This window comes from Triticum aestivum, chromosome 1D (genome assembly GCF_018294505.1).
Source record: "Triticum aestivum cultivar Chinese Spring chromosome 1D, IWGSC CS RefSeq v2.1, whole genome shotgun sequence".
NCBI classification, from domain to species: Eukaryota; Viridiplantae; Streptophyta; class Magnoliopsida; order Poales; family Poaceae; genus Triticum; species Triticum aestivum.
In genome coordinates this window covers 32,515,688-32,533,498 of record NC_057796.1, presented here as the reverse complement: position 1 = coordinate 32,533,498, position 17,811 = coordinate 32,515,688, and the positions used below count along the sequence as shown (strand labels likewise).

The 17,811-nt window shown below is 44.9% G+C and overlaps 1 protein-coding gene across 1 annotated transcript; it reads left to right on the top strand.

The window, feature by feature from the left end:
- The first annotated feature begins 16,359 nt into the window (after positions 1-16,359).
- On the top strand, positions 16,360-17,334 carry LOC123164191 (uncharacterized). The gene has a single exon (XM_044581611.1). The coding sequence runs from the start codon at positions 16,413-16,415 to the stop codon at positions 17,067-17,069; it is 657 nt and encodes a 218-aa protein (XP_044437546.1). The 5' UTR covers positions 16,360-16,412; the 3' UTR covers positions 17,070-17,334.
- The last annotated feature ends 477 nt before the right edge of the window (positions 17,335-17,811 follow it).

Sequence of the window (17,811 nt, the reverse complement as noted above, 5' to 3'; positions counted from 1 at the left end):
CCTCCCCTGGTTCAGCTTGTTTTGAACGAACAGCAGCCCGATGGCTTCTCTGCTCCAAGTGCCTTCTGCACGCCAAGGCCAGGTGCACCCCTCGATTCGCCAAGTACCACGACACCCACGTTCGCCTGCAGAATGTGTACCACTACCGTCGCAAGAACCGAGACCGGCAAGTCTGGAGACCGCCAAGTACACCTTCGGTTCACCAAGTACCGCACCGGACGTCTACGATCCGTGTACAACTACCGCCGACCTCGAAGACCCCATGGACGTCAAGTTCCTTGACGTGACCCCGAACATCTACGGAGTGTGTACAACTACGAAACGTGTACGACTACTTCCCCTACGACCCATGAACGACTACTTCCCTCGACGATTTTGAACCGCCCCGAAATGCACGCTTCAAAGGTATAACCGCCGAGACGATGACCCGTGGAATGCATGTTGTATGAGATGCTCGTGTTTGCACCGTGTCCGATTTTTCACTCGTTTCCATGCCACTAACTCGTGGGAACCCGGTAGTCGGGAGCACCCCACCATCTCTAGCATGTTCCGCACATCCGCACACTTCCTTTTGCACCGGTATTCAATGAGTTGTCGGATCATCGGAATGTTGTCGTGGCACCATTTCCGTTGTAGTTGCCGTGGCACCCCTTTCGTTCCGCCACGGTGACAAATGCTTCATAACATGCTCATGTCAACGTTTTCATAAAATTGCATAAAACTTGCATATGTCATCCGCATCATGATAACAACAATTAAAATGTTTAAAATTGTTGTTTGCGTTAAATTGCTAAAAGACATATGGGGATTTTCCAGAATTGTTATTTGTTATTTCCGGCCTCTTTTAAACTTGCCTAGATAGGTAGATTACTTATGTTTCACCTCTTGCCATGGTTAATAACTTTTAATATTGTTGGGTACATAAACGAGAGAGAACTAAATAATTGATGTGGTGTTTCGTCAATATGCAACTCGTTGCATATTGAGCTCCACTTAATTTGTAGTATTGTTTGTGCACTTTGCCATGCCATGCCGCTTTAAACCGGACATGCATCATACTTGTTTGTGCATCATGTCATGCTTATGCTTGTGTGTTTACCATGTTGTTTGCTTCTTTCCGGTTGGCTTCTCTCGTTAGCTTCGGTTTCGTTCCGGAGTTGTGAGGATTCGTTCGACTACGTCTGTTTGTCTTCTTCATGGACTCGTTCTTCTTCCTTGCGGGATCTCAGGCAAGATGACCATACCCTCGAAATCACTTCTATCTTTGCTTGCTAGTTGTTCGCTCTATTGCTATGCCGCGCTACCTACCACTTGCTATATCATGCCTCCCATACTGCCATGTCAAGCCTCTAACCCACCTTTCCTAGCAAACCGTTGTTTGGCTATGTTACCGCTTTTGCTCAGCCCCTCTTATAGCGTTGCTAGTTGCAGGTGAAGATGAAGTTTGTTCCATGTTGGAACATGGATATGTTGGGATATCACAATATCTCTTATCTTAATTAATGCATCTATATACTTGGTAAAGGGTGGAAGGCTCGGCCTTATGCCTGGTGTTTTGTTCCACTCTTGCCGCCCTAGTTTCCGTCATACCGGTGTTATGTTCCTTGATTTTGCGTTCCTTACGCGGTTGGGTGATTTATGGGACCCCCTTGACAGTTCGCTTTGAATAAAACTCCTCCGGCAAGGCCCAACCTTGGTTTTAACATTTGCCACCTAAGCCTTTTTCCCTTGGGTTCTGCAGACTCAAGGGTCATCTTTATTTTAGACCCCCCGGGCCAGTGCTCCTTCGAGTGTTGGTCCGAACCAAGCTGCCTGCGGGGCCACCTTGGGGAAACTTGAGGGTTGGTTTTACTCGTAGCTAGTCTCATCCGGTGTTGCCCTGAGAACGAAATATGTGCAGCTCCTATCGGGATTTGTCGGCACATCGGGCGGCTTTGCTGGTCTTGTTTTACCATTGTCGAAATGTCTTGTAAACCGGGATTCCGAGACTGATCGGGTCTTCCCGGGAGAAGGAATATCCTTCGTTGACCGTGAGAGCTTATAATGGGCTAAGTTGGGACACCCCTGCAGGGTATAAACTTTCGAGAGCCGTGCCCGCGGTTATGTGGCAGATGGGAATTTGTTAATGTCCGGTTGTAGAGAACTTGACACTTGACTTAATTAAAATTCATCAACCGCGTGTGTAACCGTGATGGTCTCTTTTCGGCGGAGTCCGGGAAGTGAACACAGTTCTTGTGTTATGCTTGAACGTAAGTAGTTTCAAGATCACTTCTTGATCACTTCTAGTTCACGACCGCTGTGTTTCTTCTCTTCTCGCTCTTATTTGCGTATGTTAGCCACCATATATACTTAGTGCTTGCTGCAGCTTCACCTCATTACCCTATCCTACCCATAAGCTTAAATAGTCTTGATCTCACGGGTGTGAGATTGCTGAGTCCTTGTGACTCACAGATTCTACCAAAACAATTGCAGGTGCCGACGATACCAGTGCAGGTGACGCAACCGAGCTCAAGTGGGAGTTCGACGAGAACTTGGTCGTTACTATGTTTCGTTTCCTGATGATCAGTAGTGGAGCCCAGTTGGGACGATCGGGGATCTAGCATTTGGGGTCATCTTCTTTTCATTTGGATTTGACCGTAGTCGGTCTATGTGTGGATTTTGGATGATGTATGAATTAATTTATGTATTGTGTGAAGTGGAGATTGTAAGCCAACTCTCTTTATCCCATTCTTGTTCATTACATGGGATTGTGTGAAGATGACCCTTCTTGCGACAATACCTACAATGCGGTTATGCCTCTAAGTCGTGCGTCGACACGTGGGAGATATAGCCGCATCGTGGGTGTTACAGCCCCCCTCCCCCGTATATAAAGGAGTGGAGGAGGGGGGGCCGGCCCTCCTATGGCGCGCCCCATGGGGAGTCCTACTCCCACCGGGAGTATGATTCCCCCCCTTCCCTAGTTGGACTAGGAGTGGAAGGAAGGGGGAGGAAGGAGGAAGGAAAGGCCGGCCCCCCTCCCAATTCGGATTGGGCTTGGGGTGGGGGGGGCCTTCCTTTGCTCCCTTCTCCTCTCTCCCACTATGGCCCAATAAGGCCCATATACCTCCCGGGGGGTTTCGGTAACCTCCCAGAACTCCGGTATATGCCTGATCTCACCCGGAACCATTCCGATGTCCAAATATAGTCGTCCAATATATCGATCTTTATGTCTCGACCATTTCGAGACTCCTCATCATGTCCGTGATCATATCCGGCACTCCAAACTACCTTCGGTACATCAAAACACATAAACTCATAACACCGATCGTCACCTAACGTTAAGCGTGCGGACCCTACGGGTTTGAGAACTATGTAGACATGACCGAGACTCATCTCCGGTCAATAACCAATAGCGGAACCTGGATGCTCATATTGGTTCCTACATATTCTACGAAGATCTTTATCGGTCAAACCGCATAACAACATACGTTGTTCCCTTTGTCATCGGTATGTTACTTGCCCGATATTCGATCGTCGGTATCTCAATACCTAGTTCAATATCGTTACCGGCAAGTCTCTTTACTCGTTCCGTAATGCATCATCCCACAACTAACTCATTAGTCACATTCCTTGCAAGGCTTATAGTGATGTGCATTACCGAGAGGGCCCAGAGATACCTCTCCGACAATCGGAGTGACAAATCCTAATCTTGATCTATGCCAACTCAATAAGTACCATCGGAGACACCTGTAGAGCACCTTTATAATCACCCAGTTACGTTGTGACGTTTGGTAGCACACAAAGTGTTCCTCCGGTATTCGGGAGTTGCATAATCTCATAGTCATAGGAACATGTATAAGACATGAAGAAAGCAATAACAACATACTAAACAATCAAATGCTAAGCTAATGGAATGGGTCAAGTCAATCACATCATTCTCCAATGATGTGATCCTGTTAATCAAATGACAACTCATGTCTATGGCTAGGAAACACAACCATCTTTGATTCAACGAGCTAGTCAAGTAGAGGCATACTAGCGACACTCTTTTTGTCTATGTATTCACACATGTACTAAGTTTCCGGTTAATACAATTCTAGCATGAATAATAAACATTTATCATGGTATAAGGAAATATAAATAACAACTTTATTATTGCCTCTAGGGCATATTTCCTTCACGATGCGTGTGGGAAATGGTTCCAAAGTCGATGTGATCATGGTCGGCACGCTACCCCTACATCTACCTTCGGGATTAGTTTTAGACCTGAATAATTGTTATTTGGTGCCAGCGTTGAGCATGAACATTATATCTGGATCTTGTTTGATGCGAGACGGTTATTCATTTAAAATCAGAGAATAATGATTGTTCTGTTTATATGAGTAATATCTTTTATGGTCATGCACCTTTGAAGAGTGGTCTATTTATGTTGAATCTCGATAGTAGTGCCACACATATTCATAATATTGAAGCCAAAAGATGCAGAGTTGATAATGATAGTGCAACTTATTTATGGCACTGCCGTTTAGGTCATATTGTGTAAAGCGCATGAAGAAACTCCATTCTGATGGACTTTTGGAATCACTTGGTACTTGCGAACCATGCCTCATGGGCAAGATGACTAAAACACCGTTCTCCGGAACAATGGAGCGAGCAACAGATTTATTGGAAATCATACATACTGATGTATGTGGTCCGATGAATATTGAGGCTCGCGGCGGGTATCGTTATTTTCTCACCTTCACAGATGATTTGAGCAAATATGGGTATATCTACTTGATGAAGCATAAGTCTGAAACATTTGAAAAGTTCAAAGAATTTCAGAGTGAAGTGGAAAATCATCATAATAAGAAAATAAAGTTTCTACGATATGATCGTGGAGGAGAATATTTGAGTTGTGAGTATGGTCTTCATTTGAAACAATGCGGAATAATTTCGCAACTCACGCCACCCAGAACACCACAGCGTAATGGTGTGTCCGAACGTCGTAATCGTACTTTACTAGATATGGTGCGATCCATGATGTCTCTTACTGATTTACCGCTATCGTTTTGGAGTTATGCTTTAGAGACAGTTGCATTCATGTTAAATAGGGCACCATCTAAATCCGTTGAGACGACACCTTATGAACTGTGGTTTGGCAAGAAACCAAAGTTGTCGTTTCTTAAAGTTTGGGGGTGCGATGCTTATGTGAAAAAGCTTCAACCTGATAAGCTACCCAAATCGGAGAAATGTGTCTTCATAGGATACCCAAAGGAGACTGTTGGGTACACCTTCTATCACAGATCCGAAGGCAAGACATCCGTTGCTAAGAATGGATCCTTTCTAGAGAAGGAGTTTCTCTTGAAAGAAGTGAGTGGGAGGAAAGTAGAACTTGATGAGGTAACTGTACCTGCTCCCTTATTGGAAAGTAGTTCATCACAGAAATCTGTTCCTGTGACTCCTACACCAATTAGTGAGAGCTAATGATGATGATCATGTAACTTCAGATCAAGTCACTACCGAACCTCGTAGGTCAACCAGAGTAAGATCCGCACCAGAGTGGTACGGTAATCCTGTTCTGGAGGTCATGTTACTTGACCATGACGAACCTACGAACTATGAGGAAGCGATGATGAGCCCAGATTCCGCAAAATGGCTTGAGGCCATGAAATCTGAGATGGGATCCATGTATGACAACAAAGTGTGGACTTTGGTTGACTTGCCCGATCATCGGCAAGCCATCGAGAATAAATGGATCTTCAAGAAGAAGACAGACGCTGACGGTAATGTTACTGTCTACAAAGCTCGACTAGTTGTGAAAGGTTTTCGACAAGTTCAAGGACTTGAGTACGATGAGACCTTCTCACCCGTAGCGATGCTTAAGTCCGTCCGAATCATGTTAGCAATTGCGGAATTTTATGATTATGAAATTTCGCAAATGGATGTAAAGACTGCATTCCTGAATGGATTTCTGGAAGAAGAGTTGTATATGATGACCTGAAGGTTTTATCGATCCAAAGGATGCTAACAAAGTGTGCAAGCTCCAGCAATCCATTTATGGACTGGTGCAAGCATCTCGGAGTTGGAATAAACGTTTTGATAGTGTGATCAAAGCATATGGTTTTATACAGACTTTTGGAGAAGCCTGTATTTACAAGAAAGTGAGTGGGAGCTCTGTAGCATTTCTAATATTATATGTGGATGACATATTGTTGATTGGAAATGATATATAATTTCTGGATAGCATAAAAGGACCTCGGTGAAGCTGCTTATATATTGGGCATCAAGATCTATAGAGATAGATCGAGACGCTTAATTGGAATTTCACAAAGCACATACGTTCATAAAGTTTTGAAGAAGTTCAAAATGGATCAAGCAAATAAATGGTTCTTGCCTGTGTTACAAGGTGTGAAATTGAGTCAGACTCAATGCCCGACCACTGCAGAAGATAGAGAGAAAATGAAAGGTGTTCCCTATGCTTCAGCCATAGGCTCTATCATGTATGCAATGTTGTGTACCAGACGTGATGTTAGCCTTGCTATTAGTTTAGCAGGGAGGTACCAAAGTAATCCAGGAGTGGATCACTGGACAGCGGTCAAGAACATCCTGAAATACCTGAAAAGGACTAAGGATATGTTTCTTGTTTATGGAGGTGACAAAGAGCTCGTCGTAAACGGTTACGTCGATGCAAGCTTTGACACTGATCCGGATGACTCTAAGTCACAAACCGGATACGTATTTATATTGAACGGTGGAGCTGTCAGTTGGTGCAGTTCTAAGCAAAGCGTTGTGGCAGGATCTACGTGTGAAGCGGAGTACATAGCTGCTTCGGAAGCAACAAATGAAAGAGTCTGGATGAAGGAGTTCATATCCGATATAGGTGTCATACCTAGTGAATCGGGTCCAATGAAAATCTTTTGTGACAATACTGGTGCAATTGCCTTGGCAAAGGAATCCAGATTTCACAAGAGAACCAAGCACATCAAGAGACGCTTCAATTCCATCCGCGATCAAGTCAAGGAGGGAGACATAGAGATTTGCAAGATACATACGGATCTGAATGTTGCAGACCCGTTGACTAAGCCTCTCTCACGAGCAAAACATGATCAGCACCAAAACTCCATGGGCGTTAGAATCATTACCGTGTAATCTAGATTATTGACTCTAGTGCAAGTGGGAGACTGAAGGAAATATGCCCTAGAGGCAATAATAAAGTTGTTATTTATATTTCCTTATATCATGATATATGTATTAACCGGAAACTTAGTACATGTGTGAATACATAGACAAATAGAGTGTCACTAGTATGCATCTGCTTGACTAGCTCGTTGAATCGAAGATGGTTAAGTTTCCTAGCCATAGACATGAGTTGTCATTTGATTAACGGGATGACATCATTGGAGAATGATGTGATTGACTTGACCCATTCCGTTAGCTTAGCACTTGATCGTTTAGTATGTTGCTATTGCTTTCTTCATGACTTGTACATGTTCCTATGACTATGAGATTATGCAACTCCCGAATATCGGAGGAACACTTTGTGTGCTACCAAACATCACAACGTAACTGGGTGATTATAAAGGTGCTCTACAGGTGTCTCTGATGGTGTTTGTTGAGTTGGCATAGATCAAGATTAGGATTTGTCACTCCGATTGTCGGAGAGGTATCTCTGGGCCCTCTCGGTAATGCACATCACTATAAGCCTTGCAAGCAATGTAACTAATGAGTTAGTTGCGGGATGATGCATTATGGAACGAGTAAAGAGACTTGCCAGTAACGAGATTGAACTAGGTATTGAGATGCCGACGATCGAATCTCGGGCAAGTAACATACCGATGACAAAGGGAACAACGTATATTGTTATGCGGTTTGGCCGATAAAGATCTTCGTAGAATATGTAGGAACCAATATGAGCATACAGGTTCCGCTATTGGTTATTGACCGGAGACGTGTCTCGGTCATGTCCACATAGTTCTCGAACCCGTAGGGTCCGCATGCTTAACGTTCGGTATTATGAGTTTATGTGTTTTGATGTGCCGAAGATAGTACAGAGTCCCGGATGTGATCACGGACATGACGAGGAGTTTCGAAATGGTCGAGACATAAAGATTGATATATTGGACGACTATATTCGGACACCGGAAGTGTTCCGGGGGTCACCGGATAATTATCGAAGTGCCGGGGGGTTATCGCAACCCCTGGGGGAAATAATGGGCCAACATGGGCCTTGTGAGGGAGAGAGGAGGGGGCCTTAGGGCTGGCCGCGCCCGCCCCCTTGGGAGTCTGAATTGGATAAGGAGGGGGGCGCCGCCCCCTCTTTCCCTCCCTCTCTCCCTCTCCTTCCTTCCCCCTTCCCCTTCCTAGTTGGACTAGGAAAGGGGGAGTCCTACTCCTACTAGGAGGAGGCCCCCCCCTCTCCTTGGCGCGCCCTAGGCCGGCCGGCCTCCCCCCTTGCTCCTTTGTATACGGGGGCAGGGGGCACCCTAGAAAACACAAGTTGATCATTGATCTCTTAGCCGTGTGCGGTGCCCCCTTCCACCATAATCCAACTTGGTCATATCATTGCAGTGCTTAGGCGAAGCCCTGCGCCGGTAGCTTCATCATCACCGTCATCACGCCGTCGTGCTGACGAAGCTCTCCCTCGACACTCTGCTGGATCGTGAGTTCGTGGGACGTCACCGAGCCAAATGTGTGCAGATCGCGGAGGTGTTGTACTTTCGGTAATAGGATCGGTCGATCGTGAAGACATATGACTACATCAACCGCGTTGTCATAACGCTTCCGCTTATGGTCTACGAGGGTACGTAGACAACACTCTTCCCTCTCGTTGCTATGCATCACCATGATCTTGCGTAGGCGTAGGAATTTTTTGAAATTACTACGTTCCCCAACACACCCATCCGGGGTGCTTCGGCGTGCCAGAAGTTAGTCGCACCACTATCCGCGTGCAATCGTCGCACTGTATTAGCGGCATTGGCGAGCCGGTGAGCCGCTGCACGAACACCGAGCCCGGCGGACGGCCGGCGAATCCTTGCGGGCAAACCGACTGCGACGGTGGCTACAGGACGAACCCGTACCTGCATGCGGCGCTGGGGCTTTGTTGGGGCTGCGCGGACTGCTCCCCGACCAATCCATGGCTTGGCGTAGCCACCGGTGGCCGGAAACGCCAAATCCGTCCGCCGCGTCGAACAACCGCCGATCTGCAACTTTCCGACCTGCCGACGCAGGAGGAAGTGGCGGAGGGCAAGCACGGGCGTGTGGCGGCCCTCCGGCGTGATCCCGCCGGCTAGTTTGGCCAAAATTGTAGGCGGCGGCCCGGTGGCGAGGGGTGGGGAAAAGCGCGGTGCGAGGTGGAGAGGGGCGGCTGTGGGTGGGGAAAAGCACGGGCGGAAATCCCCCCCCCCCCCACCAACCGCTCCCGCTATATACAGGGCGCCGACGGGCCGAGGGGGGGACCCGTGTTTTCGCCGGTTGGGACGGGAATTATGCCGCGCCCCACAAAAACTTTTACGGGCCGGACGCGTTTTGCAGGGTCTGGTTGGGCAGGATTTTTCGCGCGGACCCGTATTTTTGCGGTTATTTTACGGGTCGCAGCATTATACGGGGTCTGCTAGAGATGCTCTTAGGAAGAGTGGAAGTCCGTAAAATTGCGAAGTTAAAATAATATTCTCAATGCTAACCTTAACTATTAACAGTAAAAATTGTTCCATCTTTATGTACATGGGTCAGTGCGTTAAATATATGCAAATTTAGGAACTAAGAAATATTTGCAAATCAAAAATATGTTATGCTTACTTCTCTCTGGAGTAGAGAACTTCCAACTGTTTCTCATACTGTTCGATGCATTCAATCTCGCTAAGAAAAGGAATAAGATCGATCTTTTATTTTCTTGTTCCTGCTTCTCTATGACTCTTTGGGTGGGTCTTGAGTTCTTTTAGAGATGGATGTTAAAACCCCGGCTCTTAATCGTTAAGATGCACATGACTATTTTTATTTACACTAGCGTGAACATTAAGTATATCCTTGAATCCTTCCATGCCTAAGATCCCAGGAATTAAGTATGTAAAATGCCATCAATTGTTTAATGTTGGACTTACATTTCACATATCCATATTCCTTTGGACGACAAGGTCAGCATGGAACCTAGAGCTTGAGTTGTAACTATTGGTCATTTTATATGATAAATTATTCGAGTAAATAGCATAAAACTACTACTTTACGAGTTAGGGTTCCAAAAAATTACCGAATTTATTTTTTTCGCTGATAACTATCAAGTCAGGGGTTGGCTGTTTCAAAAAACCCCAAATTCTCTTTGTTAAAAAATTAAACATGTTTATGACAGGTCGGGCCCGCCACTAAACACACCGTTTGGTTGACCGTTAACTGACTTGTGGGGGCCATATGTCAGCGCCTCATCAACAGAATTTTACATATTAGCCCCTACAAATATTTTTTAAAAGCAATCGGGTCCCTGGAATCATTTTAAAAAAGCAATCGGGTCCTTGGAGTGTCGCCGCCGCGCCTCCAAAGGGCTCTGCCCGTGGTCGTCGTTGCACCATGGGGCTTCGCCCGTGGTCGCCGCGCCCGCAGCCTGGGTGGCCGGGGTGGTCGCCGGGCACGCCGCCGTGGGGCTCCGGCTCAGGTTGCCGCGCCGCCGCGCGCATTCGGGATCCGCCTGGAGCGCCGCCAGCCATGGGGCTCCGCCTCGGCTCGCCGCGCCACCGCGCGCCATCGGGAGCCGCCTGGGGCACCGCCGGCCATTGGGCTCCGCTTAGGTCTCCACGCCACCCCCACGCCGTGCCTCGCCCGTGGCCGCCGCCATCCCCTGGCCCGAGCTCCTCAAGCTCGACGCAGATGGCCTGCGCCGCTGCTGGAGTGTCGCGGACGAGGCCGGCCTCGTTGCAAACGTCGCCACCAGGAGCTCCGGCTTGGGGGGAGGTTCGCAGGCTTGGGAGGGGGAGGGGGTCGCCGGCTTGGGAGGGGGAGGGGGTCGCCGGCTGGGGAGAAGAGAGATCTGGCACAGGAGGCAGAGAAAGAAGAAAGAGAAGAGGAAGAAGAAACTTACATGTGGGCCCCACATGTAAGTTAACGGTCAAACTAACGGTTTGTTTAGCTGTGGGCCCAACCTATCATAATCATGATCAACTGATAAAGACTCGATGATTTGGGTTTTTTGAAACAGCCGACCGCCCATTTGGTAGTTATCTGAGAAAAATTAAAAACCGGTAGTTTTTTGAAACCCTAGCCTGTAAAGTAGTACTTTTATGCTATTTACTCAAATTATTCTACCATAAAAGTAAAGATCATAGTAGTCAGGCTATTTTGAGGCCTCTACCGATTTTAGGCTAATTAGTGGTCACTACCTGCTAGAATTTAGCACAAAAATATATATCTCGCTTACTGTGACCACAATGTCACGGTAGCCTGCATGCATCACGAGGTTGACCGGCCCAATATACTAGTTTTTCTTTTGATTATGGCGGTATCTCTCCTAGTGTGGACCGAAAAACTATTACGTGTTTTCTTTTTCGTTTATTGTAACATCTGGTTGCTCCTAGCGAGACCACGGACTTATGTTGCCTTTTTTCTGTTTCTTTCTATTTTTTGGTTCTATGTGTAGGCTGCTATGTTCGCTCGTATTGATTGAACTAAATCAACTTTTCATTTTTTGTTTCTCTGGTTTTTATCTCTATTAGTTTTCTTTTTGTTTACTTATTTTTTATTTTCCTGTTTCATCCTAATTTTTCCTTTTCCTTTTTTTCTCCTTTTTATGTTTTTCTCTTTTTCGTTTTTCTTTTCATGTTTTCTTTTTTTGCTGATGTTTTTGTTTTATCCTTTTTATGTTTATTTTCCAAAAAAATTGTGAGTTATATATATATACCTTATAAATTAAAATGTTGATATTTTTAAATACACTTTAAACATTACATAAATACATGTCGAGCATTTTCCGAATACATGAAGAATATTTTAAAATAATATTGAACATTTATGCACAGCGAACATTATTCAAATAATACACGATGAAAGTTGGTCAAATAATTCCGAACATTTTTTGTGACATGTTGAACTTTTAAATACATTTTGAAGAGATTTCAGTACACATAAAATGTTTTGTCAGAATAAATTTCTGCATTTTTAACGCACATTGAATACTTTTAAATACATAACGAACAGTTTCAAATATTTTTAGCATTTCAAATACAATATAAACATCTCCCATGAAAATTGGCCGGCCCAATAAGATGGAACTGTATGTTGCGTTATTACTTGCAGTGGGCGCTATATAGGAGCTCGCATGAAAAAGTTTAGTGTGTATTTTGAAAATGTTCATCGCATATTAAATAAGTTCAGTAAGTATTTAAAATATGTTTAGAATATATTAAATTTATTTATAAAGTTTCAATGTGTATTTTGAAAATGCTCACCATATAATATAAAAGGTTAGTACGTATTAAAAATATATTTAAAAAGTTAACCCTATACAAAATATGTTCATGGTAGATTAAAAAATCTTCAGTGTGTATTGGAAAAATGTACATTAAAAGATAGGTACATAACGCACCGTCGCCTCTTGTCCCTGCCTTGCTTGCAGTATGGACTAAGGTTGCAAGCTCGGAACATATCAACACAGCAGAAAGAAATACACAAAAGATAAAACTTTTGGTCAGGAATCATGATGGTGTCTCTTGACAGACACTACTGTCTACTGTGCTGTCAGCCTCGAGATTAGTAATACGTGCCCTAGATCTTGATGATTGTGTGCTACAATGCGCTGCTAAGCTGGTACCACACTCTGGAAGGTTTCGGAGGGACACGTAATCACCATCCACCATTGGCAAGAGTGATTATGCATGATTGGCACAGCATGCAGGAACACTGGCAGAAAATGGCGTGCATGCATGGCGACCACAATGATAATCTCCAATGCATGTGCGTGCTACCTCTTTGATGGGTGCTCACTCGATTTCAGCTCACAATGTGCAAAACAACATCGCCTGGATGCCTTCATCTCTGTGCTGCTTTGTTGATCTTTGTGCATCTCTTGACTTAATCAGCTACTGTTAACTACTGCTCAAGCGAGTAATTATCTGCTTGATGATAGAAGCCTTCTTGCTGCTTCAGAAGAACAGAGCTAAGTTCAGGGTCCATTTTCCTGAAGGAAACACTGGATTTCAGTTCAGGAAAAAAAAAGAAACACTGGATTTCTCCACCAAATGGCAAACAGAAAAGGACATTTAGTTTGGAAATTTTCAATGCCTTACTAGTTACTCCCTCCGTCCCATAATATAAGAGCGTTATTGACACCACCACTTATCATGAAATATAATGTTCTTTTACAAGTCCAGTGTGGCTCCTTGATTAAGATTCAGGGGAAGCAGAGTGCAGAGCCTAACTTGTAGATCAAGATGAAACCTGAATCATTTCTGAAGAAAAGAAAGTTGCCACTGCTTGTTGTCACCTAGATGTGCTTTTGGGAAGTTCCTCAAAAGAGGCAACGAGTCATCCTTTGACGCCTCCATGTCACGTACAGTCTAGTCAATCGGCCTAATACACTCCTCCCAAGCGAAAACCATACTGACACGCACACACAAATTACTCAATGCAACAAGGTTCAGGTCCTTGTCCATACATCCATTATCTTTTTTTTTTGCAGCCAATATGATTGTACCTTACAAAACACATCTGAATATTTTCAAAAACGAATGGACTAAGATTCTTTGGCCTCTGTAGCTGCTGCTGCTTTTTTCTTTTCTTCTTTACCTTTTCTTTCCATTCCATGACAGCTCAGTAGTTTCTGACTGATATGTTGCTCTAAATTCCACCGGCAAGACTGCTGAGGGACCTGTTACTTTAAGTGCTGGGAATTAGTTAAAAGTGTAACCTAACTTTTCTCTATCGGTCCTGCTGCATATGCTCCTGTCCTTTTCCAGCTTCTGCTCTACTGATGACTGACTGACGAGTCAAACTGATCAGCAAGACAGCGGGCTATGCCTGATTCGATAGCGGTACATTTGTTAATGCTAAGCGTGGCCCTTGGTATTACAGTACATACTTAATCACATGTTTTAATCATGTGAATTGCATGCTTGTTCATGCTTTTCACCGTAGCTTTCCTGTCCATAGGCTGAACTCATTTGCAGAGCTACTGAACTGCTGATTTGTACCATCCATGCTGAACGTTGCTACTGTCGACATAGATCGATCGTTAATGTTTACTACCAAACCTGATAAACAATCACTTGTCTCTGTTGGCGTAGGTCATTAAAATTAGTAGAAATAATTGCTCCCTCAACTATTTGTGGATTCCAGATTTGGTTACTGAACTCCAATGAAAGGCATCTTCAGCACTTTGTTTTAAATCAGACGAATTTAGTCCCAAACCTCAGCCGAAGCGGTAGAAACGAGGGGGTGATGCCGCTTCCATAGTTGAGGGAGAGGCACGCAGTAGAACAGATGATTTTCCGGGGGGTTTACCATAGTAAATATTCTTCATACCATGGACGTCAAAATTAATGTAGTAAATTCTCTCGCAAAAATAAAATAAAATTAATGTAGTAAATTACAATAGTAAATATTTATTGTAATTTAAAATATTTATGTTTCCTTATTTTTTGTAAACTCCTTTTCTTTTGGTCTTTTGAAGAATATGTTCTTTCCTTGAATTTTATTCATTCTGTCATGCACATAAAAATGCAAAATGGAAGAGGATTGAGGTTCTTGTTCATGAAACCAATATGATTAATTCTTTTCCAACCAATATGATTGTGCCCATACGAAGCACACTTCAAGATTGAATGGGCCAAGATTTATTCAGCCTCTGTACCACTAATGTTTCTTTTCGTTTTGCAGTTTTTTCTTGTGAGGATAACGAGAGACATGTTGCTCTAAATTTTGTCAGCAGCATAGCTGAGGGACATGTTGCTTTCATGCTAGGAGCTAGTTAAAAGTTTGCCTAACTTTCCCCTGTCAATCCTGCTACTCATGTCTTTTTCATGCTAGGAGTCCAATTAAGCTGTGCTAGCTTATGTACTATCTGTTAATGCTGACATGGCCCTCGGTATACTCGCCGGTATGTGCGTACTAATCCTTAACAACATGCTTGAATCATTTCAGTCCATGTTGTACTGAATTATTAGAGATATACATAGATGCACCATTTATGCCGATAATTGTTATTGTCGACCTAGATGCTGCATTAAGTTACACCCTTACATGACATGATAACTTCTTGGCAGTGGCTCCAGTTTCCTACCAAACCAAAATGAACAATCCCTTGTATACATGGAGATAAGTTATACTCCCTCCGTTCCATAATATAAAAGCGTTTTTTATATTAGTGTAGTGTCAAAAACGCTCTTATATTATGGGACGGAGGTAGTAATATACTAGAAAAAGAGACAATTTGGCCCCTCAATAGTGAATCTCAAATTTTTGGTCAGTAAACTCCAACTCTGGGCATCTTTGACACGTAGGTTCTGAAACTAACAAATAGCTCAGTGAAAGTGGTACGAATGTGAGATAGTGGTGCTTTCTAAAATCTAGAAAAAGAACAGGAAATTAAAAAATCTGAAAGAAAGTAAAATAACTGAAAAAATAGAGGAAAGCTGGAAAATTGAAATTGAATAAGTAAGAAAAATGAAAAATAATAATATGGAAAACTTACTAGAATGTGGGAACGAACAGAATGCAATTTTGGGGCTGCAAAAGTTTAAAACTACTATGGAAAAGTAGAGAACTAAAGAAAAGGCTCAGAACAGTTCTGAACATTCATGAAAAATTACCATATTTCCAATCTTCTTGATTGTTGCTAAATTATTTACCGTTTTGCTTGTTTTTTTTAACCAAATTTGTATTATTATTTTTCATTTTTCTGTGTTGAGTTGGTTGTGTGTGCAAAACCTCTGCCATGTCATTTTCATCTGATTTCGAAACTTATGACCGGAGGTGAGTGGAATTGGAGTTCACGGACCAACAAATCCAGAATCACCAATAACATAGGGCAAGAAAAATAAGTTTTTTTTAAAAAAAAAGTTACAAATCGAAACCGATCGATCGAGAATGCTAGGTAAATGATGGATCACTAGATAGCATCGATTTGTTTAATCATGCCGGTGCATGTGTGCCGAAGTTTTGACATTTTTTTACTCACTCAGGCTGGTGCTCGCAGAAGGCCACCGGATTTGACCCCCACGCGGACGCAGGGCCGACCCGACCAGGATCCACGAGCAATGGAGCGAGCAGCACTGGGAGCATGGGATGCAGGTGATGATGATGCCGCATGATGATTCCCCCAGCAAGAAAACGCACCACCTTTCCTTGCAACCAAAGCCACCCACCCTCTCACGCTCTCACATGCACCACCATCGCCAGTGCCACTCGCGCTGTCTCTTATATACATACCCCACTCCAGCAAGCACAGATCAGCTAGCTAGCGTCGCCGGTGATCGATGGCGGGCGGGTGCAAGGCGGCGATCGGGTGCGTGGACGCGCGCGTGCCGGTGCGGGCCAGCTACGTCAGCCTCTACAAGTGGCCCGAGTCCGACGCCGAGTTCGTCCGGTCCGTGGCCATGGCGCGGCGCCACCGCCAGCAGCCGGAGAGCCCCGCTGCCGCCGCCGGGTGCTACGGCGGCGGCAGCGCCAGCATGCGCCGCGGGGCTGGCGTCGACGTTGGTGGCGAGAGCCCGCGGGTGGTGGACAGCTACTCGTGCCGCCAGATGTACCTCCGCAGCTACACCTTCTCGACGAGGAAGGAGACCGTGCCCGAGCGCACCATGGCGTGCCTCGGCCGCGTCCGGGAGCGCGCCGCCGTCTTCCCCAGCTTCCTCCCGCACCGGGGCGGCGGCGGCGGGTCCGACGCCGGAAGCTCGTTCGGCAGCTCGAGTGGCGGTGGAGATCAGTACTCCGGGAGGGATCAAGACGGGCGCCGCGGGACTTCCGGCGGCAGCAACGGGAGGAGGAAGCGTCGGAGGAAGAAGAAGGGGTGCGCCGTGGTGAGGAGGCTGCAGGAGGCCTCGTGCGGCGCGGTGCGCGCCATCTTCCGCCGCCTGCTCGCCTGCACCACCACCGTCGACGTCGAGGTCGCCGAGCCGCCGCCCGGCCGGTGAATGCCGCCATTTGCATGCCGGACTTATCCTTAGTCGATTTTGGCATCTATTTCCTAGTAATTAATTAATATGTCCCGTATTTTAATCATTTTTCTACTCGAGTTACAGTACAGTAGTAGCTTCTATTCGTAGGAAATGAGAGTAACTTATTTGTGATTGTGCTATATTTATTTCTTGTTACATATATGTATACAACCGGTATGGTTACTTATTCGGTGTTTCTTATCCTTCAACCGTGGAATAACAGTTAGTATTTGGTAATCTATATTTATACCTAATAATACTAGACGATGCGTTTTACACTTCTGTATTTTCGTTTGCGGTCCTGGTCTAATCATCACTCGCGTACCTTATGAGCAAGCAATGGTGAGCAATAACTCATTCCTACTAAGCTCGCGCCCTAATCTTCTCTTTTATGGTAACGCACACCTTGGTTCCACACCTACAAGAGGTGGTACTAATATATATAGCTCGGTCTTGAAGGTGTTTTACAGTATTTTCAGTTTAAGCAATTTCATCATGTCTTTGTTTTGGCAAAGTAAAATGTTCCTATTTTCTTTGTTTTTTTAGAATGAAAGGGCTGCGCCCCTGTTCCATTTCATAAAAGAAACGAAACAAACAGATCCAGTGTATATTACATCACGAGAGCTCACGACGGACAGCAGGCATGCTGCCGCGGTAAAGCGTCACAAATCTACAGCAACGCAAAGCCAGAAACTAAAACCAGCAACGTAAGATAGCC

Coding starts and splice junctions, on each gene's coding strand:
- LOC123164191 (XM_044581611.1), top strand. CDS start 16,413: ATGGCGGGCGGGTGCAAGGCGGCGATCGGGTGCGTGGACGCGCGCGTG.